The 21095-nt window shown below is 37.9% G+C and overlaps 2 protein-coding genes across 2 annotated transcripts; one reads left to right on the top strand and one right to left on the bottom strand.

Annotated features, from left to right (window-relative positions):
* Positions 1 to 1986: 1986 nt before the first annotated feature.
* LOC139132255 (beta-1,4 N-acetylgalactosaminyltransferase 1-like) lies at positions 1987 to 2574 on the top strand. The gene has a single exon (XM_070698644.1). The coding sequence runs from the start codon at positions 1987 to 1989 to the stop codon at positions 2572 to 2574; it is 588 nt and encodes a 195-aa protein (XP_070554745.1).
* Positions 2575 to 6364: 3790 nt separating this feature from the next.
* LOC139131552 (acid-sensing ion channel 5-like) lies at positions 6365 to 20873 on the bottom strand. The gene is made up of 9 exons (XM_070697646.1): positions 20400 to 20873; positions 13694 to 13958; positions 12704 to 12953; positions 11844 to 11966; positions 11237 to 11383; positions 10492 to 10696; positions 9121 to 9274; positions 8202 to 8293; positions 6365 to 7921 (listed from the first exon to the last, which is right to left on the bottom strand). Exons 2-9 carry the CDS (start codon positions 13945 to 13947, stop codon positions 7710 to 7712), a joined length of 1437 nt encoding a protein of 478 aa, XP_070553747.1. The 5' UTR covers positions 13948 to 13958; positions 20400 to 20873; the 3' UTR covers positions 6365 to 7709.
* Positions 20874 to 21095: the final 222 nt, after the last annotated feature.

The raw sequence follows: 21095 nt of genomic DNA, 5'->3' as shown, positions 1-21095 counted from the left end.
TATTAATGTTCTAAAAATATATATTTCGGTGTGTGTGTATTTTGTGTAATTTCTGTAATTTTGAGGTGAATTGCAGCAAAAATGTGTGGCTTTTTATTTAACTTCTGTTGAGAAAACCTTCAGCTCTTCAACTCTCAGCTGAAATTGTAAAAGCAGTTACATTGTAGATTAAGTGTATCTCTCAGTCTAGACAGAGCGGCTGCCCCATTACTGTAATCAATCAATAAGTCGGTGCCTTTCAAATGTGTCGTGATACCCACGCTAATCATGTGTTGTAGGTGCAATGTGTCCGTCTCATACGCTGAGTTGCCGCACTTACATGTATGTGAAACGCACTGTAAAATCAACTTTCGAATTAGCTCTACTGACGAAAAATCGGCGACATAATCTTGACCGGAAAGCAATTTCGTCATCGCAGTTGTATTTCCTGGTGTACATGACAGAAGAGAAACTACCTGTGACGTACATGTCTGCAGTTGTACCTTGTAATGTCGAGGAAAGTGAACTTTTCTTTACCAGCGGTTTTTTTTTACCCTGGAGGAAAAAACGTAAAAATAAACAACACGATTGGAACTAATTTGGGATGATTGGATTTTCATGTTTTTCAAATTTGTCAAATGTGTTTAGGTGTCCTATAGACGAATGTTGCAATATCACAAATTACTTTATTATAAAAACAAGTGTGGGATGTCAAAGGAAATACAGATGAGCTTACATTTGCAGATTAAACATACATTAATTCACCATCTAATACTGCCTAATCATTAGTTCAAATCGTGTTAAACGTTTTTATTGCTGCAAACTTCTATGTTATACTCGTAATGATAATGTAAGTCTTAATGTATCGCAATTGCGCTGAGACTTTTGGTAAAATTGAGAAACGCCACACATTATTCAGATATTGTCAGGAGACCTTTCTTTTTTTGTTTATTTACCCATCGCTTCCTCACGACTGTCAAAAGGTCATCTAAGCACGAAGTCCGAATACGTCCGTCGACTGGGCAACACAAACTGCGCAACTTTGAACATTAGAGTTTTCACCCATCGATACGGTGACGGTTTTCTAGCCATGGCAGTTCCCCGTAAATTCGTAGCGTTGATTTTGCTATCAACTTGTATTATTATTTGTACTCTGCTTTATGTTCACACCTTCATTCGCACTACATTTCATACGAGATGTATATCGACTCCGAAAAAAAGTGTTGTCCTGGCGCCGGACTTGCTGGAATCCAAATCGTATGAGAACATCAATGGACACGTCATTAACGCCAATAGGGAAGCGAGAAAGTATGGAGCGACATGCAGTTGTAAAGATAAGACCCTGTTGAGTAAAGCAAGCAAGGAACGTCGTCGTGTTGAATTAGAAGATTGGGAAAGATTGCATGCAGTCTCAAACGAGCCCCTTGTTCGATGTCCAGCACTTTCACCGTTTCAGTTCATCGGCAATGGTATCACCGTCCAGCCATTGGAGTCAACGAAACTTCACGGACTTTCGTTGAGCAGAGCTATCCCCAACAACTCGTTGAATGTTTCTAAAATTCAGCTAAGGTGTCGTAATAGTCTCGGCGTATTGTACATACCTCATGAGGACCATCGTCTGAACATTCTTGGAAACAAGACGGCTGAATTAACTATCACGGTCAACGGTGACATGGAAACGATTAATGGAGTTCTTTCGACAATAAGATACAACAGTACAGTTTACAGTATTGAATCTCGAGATATCGTCGATGTCAGCTGGATGTCTTTTCATGTGTCCATCCATGTGCATATTAAAAGACAAGAGAGGCCATTTTTGTATGACCCAGGTGAGTCTGGAAACATAAATGCCAAGTAACAGTTGTCTCCAAGACATTTGAGCGTTACCCAGCTGTCAAGAGGTTGATATCAAGTGTCCATAAGTTTTATCCGGGCATCACGATTCTTATCGCTGATGATTCCGAGTTTCCGGAGAAAATCAAAGCCGCTAATGTGAAACACTACATCATGCCGTCTGCTGAAGGTTGGTTTGCAGGCAGAAATCTGTTAGTGAGTCAAGTCAGGACAAAATACTTTCTGTGGGTAGACGACGATTTTGTGTTTACCAATGGAACTCGGCTTGAAAGGTTTGTTGAGAAATTTGAGCATCCTAATGTTACTGTTGATCACGTTGGCGGGACAGTTGGAGACGAATTTGGGAGAGCGGTCAGCAAATCAGACTGCTATGGTTGCCGAATTTTAAAATTCCATTATGGCGATGAGGAAGGAGATTGTCTTGATATTAGGAGTGAAAGAAAGTATCACAAGGTTGCAGAATTTCCACAGTGTTTCTGGGCAGACGGTACCACTAACTTTTTCATGGCAAGAACCAGCACTGTGAGGAAGTCCGGCTTTGACCCATTCTTTGAAAGATCGGGACATTCCGAATACTTTATCGATTCTTTGGGTAAACTGCGGATTATGGGATGTACTGATGTGAATATCATGCACAAGAGAGATCGATCAAGTGCAAAGTATAACAAGATGAGACGAACTGATCTCAGTGCAGAGAAGAGAAAACACGTTTCGTTCAAAAATAACTTGAAATGTATTTAGGTTTTCGTATATAACAATGCGTATGACCACACGTTTTTTGCCTTTATTTTGGCAGATTTAACCTTTAACCTTTTAGACATTGTTTGAGTAACAAAATAAGACACTTCAAAAAAACTGAATGTTTTGTACATTTGATTCATAATTTTTTGCAGAAGCGTTTTTTTTTGCACAAAAAAGTTAATAAAAAGGAAAATTAATCACATAATTACAGTTTGTTTAAAGCCCCAATAATTGCGAATTCTACGCATTATTTTCATGATTTTATTTTCAAACCAAAGTTTGTTCATGTAAATGTGCAAACTGAATGACATGTACACAAGTATCACGGCTCGCTGATATGAACCACGCCAACGCGTTTAAACAGAATAGATAATAAATGCGTGCCCCACTCATAAAATGGCGCCCACAGAAAAGTACAAAAATGCAGTATTTCCTGCACATACACATCGTAAACATAAAAGAAACAAGCATGATGCAATTAACTTGAATGCACAACACACGATGGCCAACATTTTGTTGTTGTAATCTTCATTTTCTCTGTCACATGATTAGTTTTTGAAAATGGCGGGAAATCTAAAATGATGTTAAAACGTGTGAATTTACATGCCACTTTCGACACTTATGACAGTGCTTCTACACTCTTTCAGTCTTTAATGGGCCTTTTTCCGAGAAAACTCTGGGAAAACGGTTGATATTTTGAGATCGGTTTATTACACATTCGCAGCTATTGGGGCTTTAAAGTTCAAAGACACAGAAATCGACCTTTTTAAGCTGACAATTCTGTAGTGGCTAATAAGCTCAGAAACCCCCGCAAATTATATATTTTCGGAAAGCCTAGATATAGGGAAACATTTTGGTTACCATAGTGTCACCATTGTTTACATTACTACCACGTTACAGGTAATTTGCATAGCCTTTCAAAAATCGGTTTTCCCTATGTTTTGTTTCAATGTTTTGAAATATGAGGCTGAAATTTGTGTGAGTGCAAGCTGTTATAAGGATCTTCCAAAGTGTGTCTCAGAACTTTAAACCTTAAACAGAACTTGAAACCTTCTAAAACATTTTTATGCCAGAAAAACTTCCAGAGCGGTGAATATAATCCTAGTTGATTTCTTGTGCTCAAAAAAAACTTAGCAAAATATAAAATATCTGAGACAGATTTTGAAAGATCGTTATGACAGCTTGCATTCCAGGAAGTTTGAGTCAGATGTTTTGAAGAATTTAGACAAAACATAGGGAAAACCGATTTTTGAAAGGTTATGCAAATTACCTGTCACGTGATAGTTATGTAAACAATAGTGACACTGTTGTTACCAAAATGTTTCCCTATATCTAGGCTTTTAGCAAATGTACAGTTTACGGGGGTTCTGAGCTTATAAACCAGCAGAGAATTGTTAGATTAAAAAAGTCAATTTCTTGTATTGGAACCTTCAAAACGAGTTGAAACATTTTTAAGATCTTTTCCTTCGAATACTATGTATTTGGTTTTATCCTTTTGTTTTATATGATTAGCCTAACATCATAACGATGGATATAAAGTCCAGTGACATTCAATTCTGTAACTTTTTAGACCCATCAAAATCAAGTTTAAGTTTGTATAGTTGGCTATATATTTTCAAAGAAAGAAGTTTCCCTTACAAAATTTGATGTTTTGTTTTGGAAATATGCGTTTCATCGCTGATTTGGTTTGTAATGTGCTCTTAGATCGACACAGGAGACATTTCACGTGATATACTTGTTTTAAAAGTGTTACTTATTGCAACATAACAAATTATATTACATCATAAACCTTACTTTAGTCTCATGGAAGGTATTATACCCTTTTGCTTTCAATGAGGTGCAGCACTTATGGATAATAATCATTGCCTTCATATTGATTTACACTGTGGCGTAATGAAGATATTTATAATTCAATCATATATGTGTGTAAAGGTTAGACTTTAGACATACCGATATTACATCTTCAATGTGTGCTTACTCAATTGATCTCTGTAACTTACTGAAGGACCAATGAATGATTGATTGATTGAATGCTAAACAGATACGCAATTTGTTGGAAATTGATAATGCTACAAAGGGAATACACTCTTTAACTCAATGTTAATTTGAAAGGAATGTTCGTGTAGACGACGTGTGGACTACATTAGTTTCAATTTTCCCCGTGCTCTATAACAGATATTAATGTGCCATGAGTGCACTGAAGAAAAGAAAATGTGCGTGAGGGTCTACAGGGAAACTTACTATTGATGCTACAAAACAATATACTGATTTAAAGGGTAGACGACGTGTTGGCCAACTGTAGAATTTAGCCTTTCACCTTTATCCGTACTCTATAACAGATATGAACGTACCATGTATGAGCATACTGAAGAAAGTGTGCAGGAGGTCAACAAGGAGCCTTATTATTGATTCTACACAGCAAAATACTGATTTATATCCCGTCTTCAAAGTTGTGCTCCTTTATGCAAAAAAATAACCCTTCGGTAGGAGATCTCACACTAAAAGAGGTCGTTTCGATTACCTGTAATAACAAATTTTGACTCACTGCTAGGATGATGGGCACGTCGCTGCGTCAAAAATGACATGCGCAGGAGCTTTCTGTGGCTCCATCCTGTTAATTCCGGTTTCCAATGGCGCAGTTACAATGCGCCTGTCGTATGCAGATAAGAATGGACAGTGAAATTGATCTAAATGTTATCACACTTGTGTCATTGGTTTGTTTCAAAATTTACTACAGGGACGGTAATTTTAGTTGAGTTGCGGCAAACAACGGACAGATGATAGTGTTGTTTCACAGTATGCTTCCGCTGCAATTGTTGAGATAAAGCAATAAAGTGGGAACTGATTAGTGTCTGTGTGTGTGTTGGGTAAAGATTTCCTGACTTTCTATCCCCGCACATTTCGACAACTTTCTCACGTACTGCTTCTGGCGTATGTACAACTCTTTTCCTGTGGATCATTATTTTTTGTCAAAGAACTTATGCAAAGGCAACAAGAGTCTAATGACAACTAGACTCTGACTTGGCTGTGATAAAATGTAACTTAGAGGGGCTGTGTATTAGGAATGTAATATGATTCTGTGTATGTGAAGAGCACTGCAAAGTGTGCTCCCTGGTGAATGTTTAATACGGGTCCATAAAAGCTCTTCGATTTTCACCGCAGTTATAACAAGTCAGTGCAACTTCTGAGGCAAGTTTTTGAACAACTTTACAAGCAATTACACAAGTGCGGCAACATTTAGATCAATTTCACTGTCCATTCTTATCTGCTTATCAGTGTAAAACTTCAAAGAGTTGGGGTTCAAAGCGTACAGCAGGCTAACAGAACATTCATGCTGAAAAGATGTTACATATTTCATTGCTTTCCAACTGAGAACAGAGTTCGCTGCAAGGGGATACAAACGCATCTCATATTGGGTGGCAATCTACTCGCACATGAATAACTTAAGATGGAACAAGCGGATATGCAAATTGTATTTTAATATGCTAATTAACCCGTTCGAAATGTCAAGCTTTGTACAACAAATTACCATTATGCCGAATCTCATAAGGCTTCTCAGTTATCCAACTTGTGTGTTTGCCATGGCTTTGGTTTGCTTTTAGTTTCCATGACAACAGGAATATCCTTGTATTCCCATATCTTGAAAGATTTTCATCAGTCCCTGCCTGCCAAGCTTTGATATTTGTAAATAGTTTTGAGTAGATTCTCAGTTGTTGCTATTTGATCAAATCCATCTTCAAGAAATGTTCACAAGTTCACACAAAAGAATCAAAACAACAAGAACAAAACATACGACCTGATATATTTATTTTGATTCACAATGGTTATGTATGCCGTTCTCTTAAATTCAAACGTTAACGAACTACAAATTATGAAGAGCAAATGAATACGTTCGATTGACTCTATCCAAATACGTATATCACATCACAGCTGTCCTTTAACAACGGGAGTTGTTTTGGTTATTCTAAACAACCCACTCTGTACACATGTATGCTATTAAATGCAACGGTGCTGCAAAGTTTTAAACTTCGTAACAGACTTCCAAAAAACGCAAACGTCACTGTGATTGTTGTCATTCCCTTGACCTTGTCAATGGCTCGAGTCACTACTAACTTCATCTATACTGAACTTGACGTTCACCGTACAAACAACTATGCATTACAAACGATCATTTCCATATTTAATAACATTTATATATCCATTTAGAAGATTTGTGGTAATAATATTTACATTTACGTCGAATGGCGACTTAAATTTTTGAATTGGAAATTTGTAAATCTAATTAAAAGGCAGCTCGCCATTTCATTTGAAAGATACGTTGCAAAAGTATTGAACTATTTTGACAGTCAACTATCGACTGATTGAACAAAATTCCCGTGAAATTTCTTTGAATATACTTGCTAATACAAAGAAAGATTAATCATAAGTTCTAAAACTAGAGTTCAGAATTGACATATTATGTTTTTGATAGTACTGATGTAATAGGTAATAAAGATTCGGCGAGTAGAGTAGACCACACTATTGTGATAAGAATTCCATGAAACACGCGTTTCCTATCAGCTAACCAATACCATTGGCAGTGTAAATAATCGAAGGTTTAAACGAACACAGAGGAGAGAGGGTTGTTGAATAGAAATTTGGGAAAAAGAGTAGAATTTCGAAACGGGCCAACTAAATCTTTTGGAATTTATCTCATCGAAAATACTCATCCATCAATTCTCGCAAAAACATAAATCTCGACAAATTGTATGCAGGTATTTCAAACAAAACTAAACTTTGAAGGGGAACTAGAAAGCTGTTGGTAGCTGATTTCGCTTCTTGCACGATTTGAAAATTTCCTCTCCCGCAACTAATCAGGAAAGCTCCGATGCCGCCGCCCCAGATTAAGAGCTCCAAACTACCACCTCCGTCACACGATGGCCCCCACTGTCCTCTGCCAGCCGCATCATATACCCTGTCAGCTTTATTCAAAGCTGCCTGGTCAGCAAAGTACAAACTTTACCCGTTGGCATTTTGGCCTCCCTTTGTCCTCGCTGTAAGCGAATAGCTTGTCCCTGATATGTACTTCTTTGGCAGCAATGACTCGAATTAAACGATTCCCCCTTCGTATAAACACATGTCCTAAGACTGTTATTTTAGGAAAATGCAAATCTGGGTCCAAAATTCAGTTCTGTGTCCCCGTTAGCAGCGACGTCAACTTTTTTCTCCTTTTCGTCATTGCTGTCCCAAACTTTCTTACTCTTTGTTCTGCAGGCCCCGTGACACTTCATTATCAAATACTCGATGAATTCACACAGTGTGATGATACTTGCACCCAGGAAGAACCCAAGCTGACCACCGATATCACCTGTGGAAAAGGAACAAAATCAGAGTTAAGATCTCGCGAGACTTACAATTTCCATCAGAGTGTCTCCGAAACTGACTTGATTCAAATAGTTAGAAACACCACAAAGATAACGACTTCATCTCGAATAGCATACTAAAATACTGATTTTCTCGGACTTTAAAGCGGTATTCGATAAGTATTGAATTTACGGCCCAGGGAGCATCCCTGTATGAAATTTTGACTGATGTTGGCGCCACCGGAAAAAGTAAAACATTTTTTTCACTCAGGAACGCCGACTTACTGACTAACGCTGACGGAGTCATCGCTTCTGTCTGTTTCAACTCTTCATAATTTATCTCATCGTAGTATATGTCTAGGTAGATTAAATTGTTCCTGAAAACAAAAGAGGGAATGATGAAAAAACGAAAGAACATCGAAAGCGACGTCAACGTAGTGGTGTATAGGATCAAATCTTTGAAGGGAGCCTTCATGGCGTCGTCTTGTGCTGTAACCCTGCCGGTCAACAAGTTGGACGTCATGTCTACAAGTCATTCGTTTTAGGCTAGTACATTCTGGTCTGTCGTTCATTAAGGTATTGTGCGCCTCGTAAGTGAAAGACTAAAACTCTTGCTCAAACTTTCCTCTATGGAACTTTCAACTATCGACTTACCAAACCAAGAATAAAAATCAGGGGTTAACGTGCAAAGTTTGGTACACTACAGAAACAAATTACCTTGTACATCTACCGATATTTGAATTTCAAAATAATCGCCATCCCTGTGTTAACTGTAAGAGGAAAATAAAATCTTCGATTTCCGAAAAACTGTTGCGATGAAAAGTTTTCGTACTCCAAGGGCTATAAAATGAAGCCTCACACATGGTAGACAAGCAGAGAATTGTAAAAAGTTCAGAGTCCGAATATCTGTCCCCGAGGCGCATACTATTTTAAAGATACGTCATCGACACATTTGTGAGGTATCTCTAAAGTTAAAAGAGTAATACATTCGTGCTTTTGCGAGCAGATGAAACGTGATCTTTCAGTAGGCAACACAGAATTATGCTCTTTTGAAGAAATGATTGTTTAAATTGAAGATCAAAACGATGGGTTCATTCTTCAGTCAGAAGAGCAGGAACTTATTCCTTTCAAATATGGTACAGTATAAACACGTTCACGAGACACTTTGAACGAAACTTGTATTCGAAAAGAAAGCATGAATTACCTGCCATAAGATTCAGATACATTGTAAAAACTCGCCATCTCTGGTGCGACGCTTTGACTCGGGTACTGAGCGTACGATACAGATGTCGGATAGCTTGTCATGTTGCAAGGCACGTAACAGCTCGATTGGCCGAAGTCGCCATTTTTTATCCTCCCTACAAATGAAAGGAGGTTACAACTCGTGTGAAATATTGGGTCATCTTCCATTGATGCATAAGTATGATCAGGTAAATAACTCTCATAAATAATGCAATAATTCCCCATAGAACTGTGACTGTCTGTTATTTGTTGTAGGCGGATGAGTTCTGCGTCACTGACCTGTTGGATTCGTGTCACACTGTCTTTCGAAACCTACATTATAATTTATATAATATGTTCTTAAGACTATTTTAAAGTTGTGTTTTCTTTTGTCTTGTATTGAGTGTTTTGTTTCAAAACCTTTTTGGTTTGAACTTTTATGTATATTTGTGTTGCTCTTCCTTTGAAGGGTTTACAGTAAAATGAAAAAATAATATGTAACCAAGACCTACAACTCATATGCGTAAACTAGATGGAGGATATAGACCTGTGATGTGGACAAGGCACATTATCATGTATATATGAAATAACATGATAATCGACGAAAGCGTATACCGTCTGCTAAGGTTATTTTTCGCTTTGTCTATAAATTATGGTCTTCTTCAAGAACCATGTCCAAATTCCCAGTGTTTATCTCACCAATGCTGATAATACGGTCCGTTATATGTCAAAAATTTAAGTCCGGACGAGCATTATTTTGTCAACAATCACATTGCATATTGTACCACGGGGTACTCAGACATCTGGTTGTTGTTGTTGTTTTTATTGTTGTTTATGTTTATTAGTATGGTTGTTGTTGACTAATAAAATACACCGAACATAACTGTTGTGTTGCTGTTGGTTCAAACGTAATGTAGATGACGTTATACGGAACGCTACAAGGACACTATATAATAATTATTTGAGCCGATGCAACTCTCTGCCAACTTTGTCGTTGTTTGTATTGTTGTTTGTGTTTATTAGTCGTGTTGTTGTTGTTGACCAATCAAATTCAACGAACATAACTGTTGTGTTGTTGTTGTTGACCCAAACGTAATGTAGAGGACAAGGACAAGGACACTATCATATATCAGTATATGTAGGGAGTATACATTGACAGGGAGGTCAAATAATGATAGTGTGTCCTTGTAGCGTCTTTGATGATGGATCAAGAGACGCTATGTCAGACAAAAAGTATGGAACAGTGTTAAAAAGATAGTGTTATTGTAAATTTAGCCGCTAATTTCGTCACGTCACAATCCGTGAACATCACGAAGTACAGGGCTAACACACCGTGAAGCCACAAACGACTAACCGAGGGTGGTCTTCGCACAAGTTGCGCTCTCCGTTACGGTACAATCCCTCGCTGGACCAGGATAACGGAACGGTTTACAGCCGCACTCCTGGACGATTAACTCCAATCTCCATTCTATAAGGCAGGCTGATAGCGAATACTCGTCGTAATACTGCAACGTGGAGGAGCTGACACAGCTTCCGTAAGGCTTAGACAAACTAACTGTCTGTAAAGGAAATAATTGTGAACCGTTACTTATGGTTCATCTATCGAAAAGAGATGTATTAAGGTGAGATAACTTTACGCAGATCCGAGAGAAAATAACGATGTCGCTGACCATTAAGGGGACCATCGTAGCTACAATAGTATGTAACAACGACGATGACGACGACGGCGACGATTATGATGATGATGATGATAATGGATCAAGAGACAGGCAGAAGACAGAGAGACAGAAAGGTAGACAGATAATAAGTTTTAGATGGATGGATGGATATAAAGACAGACAAACAGAAAGAAAAACAGTTAGACAGACAGACCGATATAGATAGATTGACTGACTGACAGAGAGACGCACAGAAAGACACAAAGACGCATTGCTATTACTTGTCAAGCTTTTGAATCTCGGCCCGGTTTTGTATAGAGACACACACACTGATTGAGACCAACTTCATTCAATCGAGAATGATCGCAAAATTAAAAACAAAAACGAAAAACGTCAGACTACGGACAAAACAACCAAGTTCATGGTTACTGGTATTCTTACCCTAACTTGTTGAACTGCAACGAATGCGTAGGTTCCTGGAGCCACCGCTGAACCCTGCGAATCCATCAAAGGTGGCGTGTTCTTATCATGAACAAGAAACTTTACACCCGCTTGTACATTTCCGGACGCCGATTCAGTGTATTCCTCCTAATGATACAAGAGAGAGTATTTCATCAGGTGAGATTTAGGTATGCGAGTTAATTTAAAACATCTATTTGTCCCTGCTGCTATTAAATGCAATCAAGCGGTAGCTGTCGAAACTTTTGGGTTTTATCGACATCACTATGGTAGCTATCAACCCGATGTAATTGAACTGTGTAATTTAAAGCCCCATTGGCTATATCTTTTGGCGTTTTTAGCTCACGTGTTCACACACGTGAGCTAATGTCGCAGCGATGTCTGTTTGTCTGGAGGTATTTGCTAGCGCCATAATATTATGATATCAACAAAGCAAACAGACTATTTGACAATGATATATTTTAATGGGGGTACAGTAACTGTGTCACCACGCAGAAAGAGCCTAAGATATTCCGTATATTTGGATGAAGTGGTGTTGAGGCCCACTGTGTCATGATGTTATTCTCCAATGCTTCCATGTCGCAATTACCTGTTTAATATTTATGAGCAATCTAAAACCATTGCCGGCTCCTGGCTGGTCCTGAGACAAGTATTGAGACCCTCCATTAAAGGTATAGCAGTTTCCATACGACGTGAAGACGTGCGTGAAATTCTGTAAAAAGAACGACGATCTATATAGCATACGAAATGAATTGACGTAGCGTTGCTGCAGTGCGTAATCTAGTTCCAGTGTGACCGCCAGTGCGGAGATACAAAGAAATGTCTTCCTGGGGAGTGCTCCAGCTTTTTAACCCTTTGAATGCTCTCATAATTCAGTCTAGACTGGAAGATCCGTCGCTCGAGGATTCTCCCTACGTTCCCCTCCTGAGGGGGAGCGTAGGGAGCTCCCTAGGCTCCTCCAGTCTAATATCAGTCTTATGCGTATGCCATGATCAGGATAATGCAACACAAATGCAAGACGTCATATGTGATGTCATCATACTTTCATGACGTAATCAACACACAACCTGTCGTTCACTCTGCCTAATATATATTCCTGGGTGGTCCGCCGCATAGCAAATTTAAAAAAAAAAGGATGGTCGGACGAGTTCAGGTTTCAGCGCATACAACGCGTCGATTTGCGCCCTCTGCAACCAACGAGGTTTTGCGATCAGCTTTGCCGGCTAAGCCCTTGCAACAAGTGGTTGTGCATCACAGTATTATGTTGCTTATATAACTATTTTTGTCTTCATGTTATCAGGTCAAATATTTAACAAATATAACGAGCCAAGGTAAAACAACAGTCACTATTTTTATAACCATCTGATAAATCTGACATAGCGGTTACCGATAAGGAGTCGTTTATCGCTGATAGACGTGGAATAAGATAGCCGGAAAAATTTGACTTACTCTAGCTGAACAGGAAGATGATCTACCCCGCCACTCACACGACAATAACGTTGTATCATCCAATTGCATTCCAACTCGTCTGGTAAAGTTGGCGTAATCAAAATCGGCTGCCAGGGACAGATTGGAATACCAGTTATCCCAATCAAAAGAACTATATTCGGAGTCACTGTAGTCGTAGTCATAATCCATGGCGTAAAGTAATTGGTTTACTATGGCCTGATCACTGGCTGTTATAGCTGAAGAGTAATATCTAAGAATTCAAACAAAACGTGACATTCTTTATGGCAGGTATTGCATAAACACGTCTCAGCACAATGGGACACGATTGGTTTGTAATTGAGGTATATGGCGAAATCTAACATATAAAACAAATAGGTAACGTATTGTCTTATGCATTCAAGTATTGAACAGTGTAGGTATACAGAATTTTTTTGCAATTTCACAAGCTTGTAGCGTGTTAAGGTAGTATGCGCCTCGAAAGTGAAAGACTTCGACTTTTGCTCAAACTTTCCTCGAGGAATCCTGAAACAATTCTCTTCCAAAATCAAGAATAAAAATCGGGGTTCATGAAAGACTAATTACCCAAGATTTACAGATATTTGAAATTCAAAATGGCCGCCATCCCTGCATGTGTTAACTCTATGGAGAAAAATAAAATTTTCGATTTTCATAAATCTGAGACGGTAAAAAAAAAATCGTACACCAAGGGCTTCAAAATGACCCCAACAAGTGGTAATCGGAAAAGAATTGAAAAGGTTTGAGAATCCAAATATCTGTCCAAGAGGCACGTTAAAATGGAAGCTTGCTGTACATTCGATGTACATCTGCAGCTTCTCACAATATCTAGTAGCCGTGAAAGTATGCTCTTCCATTTATTCATAGCACATTTCATTCACATGTGGATTTTAACTGTGGTTCTTGCTTTCTCTACGTAGTTTATCAGAAGGGGTGGGGGAAGTCACGGTGGCTATGAAATTATGCAAGCATTACCTGTTGAAATTACAGATTGTTATGGCTGGAAATTCGATGGACGACTCAAATTTCAAAGTGATTTCTGTATTCACATTGAACTCGAAAAAGCGGACGAAACGGTCCGTGATTTGCCAGGCGCAGAAGCCGAATGCGACGAGGACGATGAAAAACCAGAGTATTTTGAATACCAGTCGAGATCTTTCTACAATCCGGCCAACACCATGTATCGTCGTGCCCGTAAAGAATTCTTTGTCCACGTCGTCACAGGCCATTGCTGGTGGGACTGTCAAGAGGCGAAGAGAATTTATTAGTAGATTAATTAGTAAAATCTGATAAAAACGCTGTATGTACGCGTACGTACGTAAAAAAACTTGAGAAAAACTTGAGAAACCAAAATTATTGCATGGTTGTAAAAATGTCAACTTGTCTATTGGTGAACAGATTGCTCATTGAGAGTGTCTTCATTTTACACGATTTTATGTTATGGTAATACAATTGTCAGATAACATTTACACTGATCTGTCCTTGACATAAAAAATATTGAAGTATTAATTTTCTCCTCAAATGACGTTCGCTATATATTCACTTTAATTTGTAATCATGAACCCATGACTTGTCTTCCGTCACTTGTGTTTTCAGAGTTTCCATGTTTATTCATTTTACCCCATTTCCTGGTGTAATAATGTGTTGTTAGATGTGCCGAAAGGTAAAGTCTGTAAACAAAAATCGTGAACTTATGTATTTGTGTAAAGTCAAATATTCACTTATTAATGCATCCGAATTGTACTTTATAAGCTTTGTTGAGTCGTTTCGTCAGGGCGATAATCCTCCCGTTCGTAATCGGTATACGTACACTGTAAAGTTAAGTGTTCAAGGATAGAACACCAATTAAACGCCTTTTTGTAACACTTTTTGAACGCGTCTAGACGTTCAGAAATTTAACACTACGTGTTCAACCAACGTTCATTTTTTTAACACACGTGTGCAGATTTTGAACGCTACGTGTTCATCAGACATTATATTGAACACCACAGTGTTCCATATCTGAACACACGTTGCACATGAAATGTGTTCAAAAAATTGAACGCATTTACGCGTTCAAAGGGCTGTAACACTTTTTGAACGCATGGACGCCGTTCAACGATAAGTGTGTTAAAGGCTAGAACACATAATGCGCGCTTGTTGAACACCTTTAATTTTGGGCGTTCAGGGGGTGTTCAAGCCTTGAAATAACATTACAGACCACTGATATACAGTAAAATTATTTTATTCTAAAAATACACAAAACATTTCTAGAGTAAATACAATAATTTACTGTAAAGTGGGCAAATAATCATTGCCAATTTGTATGTAGAGTTTGTCATAGGAAACTACCAACGGTGTTAACACCCTCCTATCAAAAGCATAAGCAATAAATATCCCCATGAACACTGTAGATCGTTTTAAAAATATGAACAAAGTAATGACAAAACAGGTTTTACTTAAATATTGTGGATTACGTTTTAGGGTTCATACTTGTTTAAAATGTACAAAAAATCATCTGAAAAAGCTCAAAATTTGGCTTACTTATTGTGTTGAAAACACATATATGTATGGAATGCATACTTCATTGTTGTAAGATGGTTTCTTAAAGACATTTCCTCTTGTATAGACAATTGTAAATTTTGAAAAAAAAAAGTTAGTCAAGGCTTCTCTAGTGCACATGGTATATAGTTGTCCACATTAAGTAAACACAACATGTCAAGTTGTCAAAGTGTCACAGTAAGGCACAACATGCAGAAAGTGGGGAAAATTGGTCCTTGGCAGGGTAAAACCTTTTTCCTTGTCCAACAAAGTCCTTCATAAACAAAAAGGTTTGTTTGTTTGCAATATCTTTAAATAAACAATGAAATAAATCGGTGACATTTCAAAAATCTACTTCTCAGAAATTAAAAACATATTCGTAAAGACCTTTCAAATTCTGGTGTAACTTGCTATTAATTTTTATGCAAATGTTTTTACCAAAAATTGTAAAATTCACCCTTAAAATAAAAAAAATGTAGATTTCATCATAACGTATATATATCACATCCTGGTAATCCCTCATATCTTAAAAATGCCTGAAATGTCTTTAATTTCTCAAAAATACAAAGTTCCAAATTTCTGGATAATTTGAACAATCCGAAAAAGGCTATCAGTAGAGATCTATGTCTCAAATATCAAAGCTGTTCAATTAGTAGTTTTGACCAAAAATGACGAAAATTGCCATGAAATATACAAATTTGAATATTTCATCACAACTAGCAAAAATTTGACTAGGGTCATTCTTAGGGACATGTTTACCAAATATTGAAGACGTCAGTAAAAGAGAAGAAGATTTTTGCCAAAAATAGCAAAATTAGCATCAAAAATATAAATTTGCATAGTTCATCATAATTTGAACATATGTGATTAGGGTAATCCCCGGGGACCTGTAATCCAAATATTAAAGAATTCGTACAGGCTGTTTTGAAGAAAAACTTTGGGATGTACAAATTTGAGGGCAATGCTACACATCCACCTATTTAGCTGACGGCAAAGCTAAAAACCAGTTGCTAAGAACAAGAGACGTGTTGAGCTACAATACAAAATTCTCTTAGGTTTGGTAGCATGCTATGATCAACTAAATGATAAAAGGGCATAAGCTTCCAAAGACGTGATGTCTCCTTTTTCAGATGCAAGGGGGAATGAAAAATTGAAGCAGAAAGTGACAGAAAATTCAGAGTGAAAATTTCAGAAAATTCAGTAATTCTGTCAGAGTGGACATTTTATTACTCTGAATTTTCTGTCGCTTTCAGCTATTATTTTTCATTCCACCCTTGCATCTGATAAAGGAGACTACACGTCTGTGAAAGCTTATCCTCCGGCAACATTTAGTTGATCATAGTATGCTACCAAAGCTTACAGAAAAAAATTCAGAAACTTATCAAAATTCAGTTACTGACCCTCGGAAGTTTAAATCTACATTAGAGATGAACTGAGGTTCTCAAGCTTGTTTCCAGACAGCTACCTGTACACTAATCTTCTTCATTATCTGTACCGCCAGCTTCTGTAACAACTCTTCGATTTTCAGTTATATCCAACTTTTTACATCCTGAAAAAATGCAACAATAGGTAATATGGCGAGATGAGACTTTAAATGAAAGACAAGGAGCTGATTAGGTTAAGGAAAAGGGGAGACTTTCATATACAGTGCCTCTTTTCAATACTGTTACAAAATATTGGCTTATTCTTGTCATCAACTGATTAAAATAAAAAAGCCAAACTCTCATACGCTGAAACAATACATTGCATACTCTACGGTGTTTAATTGATGTTTTACATGCGATTGTCTCTACTAAAAGACATGTGTCAGCTGTGATTACGCAGCGGTACTATGCAAGGCGTATCGATCGCGCTCAGGTCAAGGGTTATCGCTACAGTTGTGTTGCAATGACCCTTGACCCGAGTGAGATCGATCGATAGGCCAGGCCAAAATACCACTGCGTATTCACAGCTTGTTGTTGGTATACCAGCCACTAAAGAAAAAAGGTTTCTTCACGTAGTTAAGCATTTCAAAGTACAATACATTAATTTCGAAGGATATTAATACAGATGCTTCAAAATCTAATACCTTTAACTATTTGGAGAGAAAACTTACCCTTTCTGGTCTTGCTTCAGCACGATCACGACTTCAGGGTGCGCTTACAAGAAAAATGTCGCAACTTCCGTTTTGATGCATCATGGGATAGGAAAAGCACCAAACTTGAACACCAAGTGTTTAGAAATAGAACCCTCTTGCACGCCGATGTTAAAATTAAAACGTTCATGATGGTTTTCTGATTTTCTTTTCAAATTTTCAAAATTTCAACACGTAATAAACGTACAAAATTATTTTGTATACTTTTTTGTTTAGAAAAAACATGCTTTCAGCAATTTTAGACCGGAAATATTTTTTCATTTACTGGAAATTCGTTACACCAAAATCCGTGTATGTTTGCCGGACAGCGAGGCAGTAGTAAATTTAATATAGCCATTGTAAAGTAAAAAAAACCAAAAGATTGGTAATTGTTTCACAGTATTGTAAAATTTCTGTGATGCTGAGTTTTTGAACACTTGAAGGAGATGGTTGTTAACACTGCGTGTTCAGGTTTAGAACACCATTGTTAATAATATGAACACTAGTGTTAACAATATGAACACTAGCCGTTCAAATTTGAACACCGACACGTACATTTTGAACGCGTAAAGACGCGTCTAGCGTCCGCTATTTTTACAGTGTAGTTACTTGATGACATGAGGATGGACAATTAAAGGAGCAGTCGTCTATCCATGGTTCTCGAATCAGTTTTTATTGACATTTAGTATTTACATGGTGTTAGTCCTTTGTTTTCCATTGAAAAGAGTTATCGGTGGGTCAATTTACTTTTAGATCGAGCCGATAAAATACCTGCACTGTTTTTCTTTGAAATACTCTGGGGGATAGTGGTGATGTTGCTATAGGCACACACTGACACAGTTAAGGAAAATAAAACTATTTAAAACGTAATATTTACTCATAATAAGTACAAAATCGATTCAATATTCGCTGAACACTGTGCTAACAAACGAAATCGATAGAATCATATCGGTCCACAAAAGACCCTTCCGTATTATTGAATTCCACCTTTTGATTCAATATTTGCTGTTCTTGGCTCAGCGTATTCTTTGATCTATTACGGAAGCCTTACAATAGAATTTACTGACATTTTATGGTCACGGGCAGAAATGTCAACGAAAGAACGGTGTTCAGTCCTAGGTATATTTGATCAGAATACAGTCAGTATTAATTAAGGTCGTGTAACGATTTGGCGACAATCATAGAGACATGTATTACAAGAATTGGATTTCGGCGCTTTGTAAAAATATCGTTGCAATAACATTCGATGACAATTTCACTGTTTGACTGGCAAATTTGATGGACAAATTCGTTTAGATGTACCTCGGAAATAAGAGAAAATTAACTCCTGTACAATTCACAGAGTATTTACTCTTTTTGAGGTTTCAGATAAGTTATTTTTCGTGCCTCCGTCACACAGGCATGCGAGCGACCAGTAGATATGACATTCACTTCTTATAAAACTATACAGTCGGTTACAAGACTTGCGACTCTACAATTCGTCAGCTACAGTAATCGTTTGCAGGTATGCAGCCGACCATCTGAAGCCGACGGTTCGACTGACGATCGTGACGTAATCAGATTTAACAAAATATTTGTAAGCCGCTGTTGTCATGGAGCACAATACACATGGTCTTTGCGTGACCTTTGAATAAAAATGAAGACGCTGGTGAAGTGGTTCGGAGTCAATACATTTTGTAACCGGTGGCAGCTTTGTTTTGCCGAATATCGATTAAGAAGTGTGCTGGCTCTTCTTCCCTATTCAACGGGAGAACACCCTCTGTGGAACAAATCACTGAGAATCGTTTTGATGCAAATCGACTGCACATAAAATTTATTTGTTGTGAATTGGCGATTAACGATAGTCACTGTGTAACATGCCTACTGTTGAATTTTGAGGGCAGTGTAGAAAGTTGGAATATTTCAGTGTTAGAGTTGGTGTAAAAGTTAAGTTTACACCGACTTTTAGTAAAAAGAGTGGAACTCACTTTCCACACTAAACAATAGCGAGTATGGGTGTAAGGACTTTATGAAGGAATTCATGAAAAGTTATAATGATTTTCACTTTCTACCTTTCCTTCTCTACATTTTTTTTGGTCACTTTATATACTGGAACGTGATACCACCTGAAATGGTCCCAAGATGCAAGTTTTATGTTACTGAACAATATAGCATTTCGGCAACTTTGGATGCATCCGTATACTAGTTATACTGTCTATACCAGTATTATAGTTAGGATCATAGATTGTCGTCTATGCGAGGAGTTACCATTGTGATCCGAATATCCCTGTCTATACTGAGACCACGAACTGACATTAAGCCATTTAAAGAAAATTCTTTGTTTGCCGTCCTTGGATTTTTGAAGAACCTACCAGCCAGCCAGGGGAAAAAACACAGACAAAAAACCCAAGTATATTAACATAAGCTCAATTTTTCTTTGATTTCTGTTGGAAATATATTTTTTTATTTGCAATAGCGTTAACACTGTGTTTGCTTTCTTAATTTTCTCTGAAAAACCTATCAGTAGTACGCGGACGGCAAACAAAGAATTGTATTTAAAGCGCCTTATTTAAATAACAATACATTATTCCATTGATCACTTTTGCAAACAGTGACTTGACGGTATATCAGCATCAATGACGGACGATCAAAATTATTTGTCTTCTGAACAAAGATGCTCAGCAGTATGCATTATATACTGTCTGTGCTACAATCGTCATTTGTTCACCTCACTCTTAGTTGGCTATTCATTGACAAGGAATATAGATTCAATTTGCGCAAAAATTAAATAAGTGGTAGCTTTCGTTCGTCCAGCGAAGTAATCCGCATGCAAACAGCAAAACATTGTCAGTAAAATATCGATAAAGAAATTAACGCAATGTCTCTGTTTAGCCTGGGTGTGGAGATGACTATAGTTCCCACATCAACGATCACACATCAGCTCTTGGCCTTTCCTGGTTCATCAGACAAAGACATCGCAACCGAGACATTTTGAAGGAAGCCTGCTTTTCATTTCAGCAATGAACACCACAGTGTCTGTCTGGGTTGAGTTGTAAAATGTGTACTCACCGGCACGACAGGTGGCTTTGCGGTAATTTTTGTGTCCACTTGAAACACTGAATTTCTGAAATCGACCAAAACTGACCAAGAACTACGCGGTGACTCGATGGAAGAGCGGCTGGTCGTATGATCCTATATTAACTTGGATGTCGAAAGTTAACGTTGCATTTTTCCTATGTGCGTCACTCGACTTCATGAAGGGCACTTAAGACCTCTTTTGAAGTAACTTTCACTGGGTGCAACCATTTTTGAGTCACTATATCGCAGGAGGGGCAGTCCAGGTGTTTACCTACATGTGCTCCCATTGGAATGGTTTGTACCTAGACATGGTTCAAGTCCGTGATTTGTGAATGTTTGAGTAGGGTGATCGCGATGATTTGTGTTCTGTTTTCATGTGAAACGCGTGAGTGGGGTGAACGCGATGAGTGGGGCGAACGCTACACAGGGGAGTTTCTCCGTCGAATCCGGCAGAAAATAACTCAATACTGCGCAGACTCAAAGGCAACGCGTTCAATCGCAAGGAAAACCTGACCTGGGCTGCCAAATTCCAAATAGGTTTCTAATTGTGTGAAATAGGAGAGACACAAGGGAAACTATTACAAATGATTTTATAAGTCTAGTTGGTACTCTAAACGTGAGCCCAAGACTCCCCGGCAAGAGCTTTTCATGAGATTCAAACAAACTCGTCTGTACGCAATATATAAT

The sequence above is a fragment of the Ptychodera flava genome, chromosome 4 (genome assembly GCF_041260155.1).
Source record: "Ptychodera flava strain L36383 chromosome 4, AS_Pfla_20210202, whole genome shotgun sequence".
Taxonomy (NCBI): domain Eukaryota; kingdom Metazoa; phylum Hemichordata; class Enteropneusta; family Ptychoderidae; genus Ptychodera; species Ptychodera flava.
Note: the sequence above shows the minus strand (reverse complement) of the source record. Positions and strands in the feature narration are given on the sequence as shown.

Bases quoted from the DNA above. Each gene is read 5' to 3' on its own strand.
- LOC139132255 (XM_070698644.1), top strand. From the start codon at position 1,987: ATGCCGTCTGCTGAAGGTTGGTTTGCAGGCAGAAATCTGTTAGTGAGT.
- LOC139131552 (XM_070697646.1), bottom strand. From the start codon at position 13,947: ATGGCCTGTGACGACGTGGACAAAGAATTCTTTACGGGCACGACGATA. The intron at 12,954-13,693 runs GTAATGCTTGCA...TTGAATTCTTAG, and splicing joins ACAATCTGTAATTTCAACAG to ATATTACTCTTCAGCTATAA. The intron at 10,697-11,236 runs GTAAGAATACCA...TTTCCTTTACAG, and splicing joins TTGCAGTTCAACAAGTTAGG to ACAGTTAGTTTGTCTAAGCC.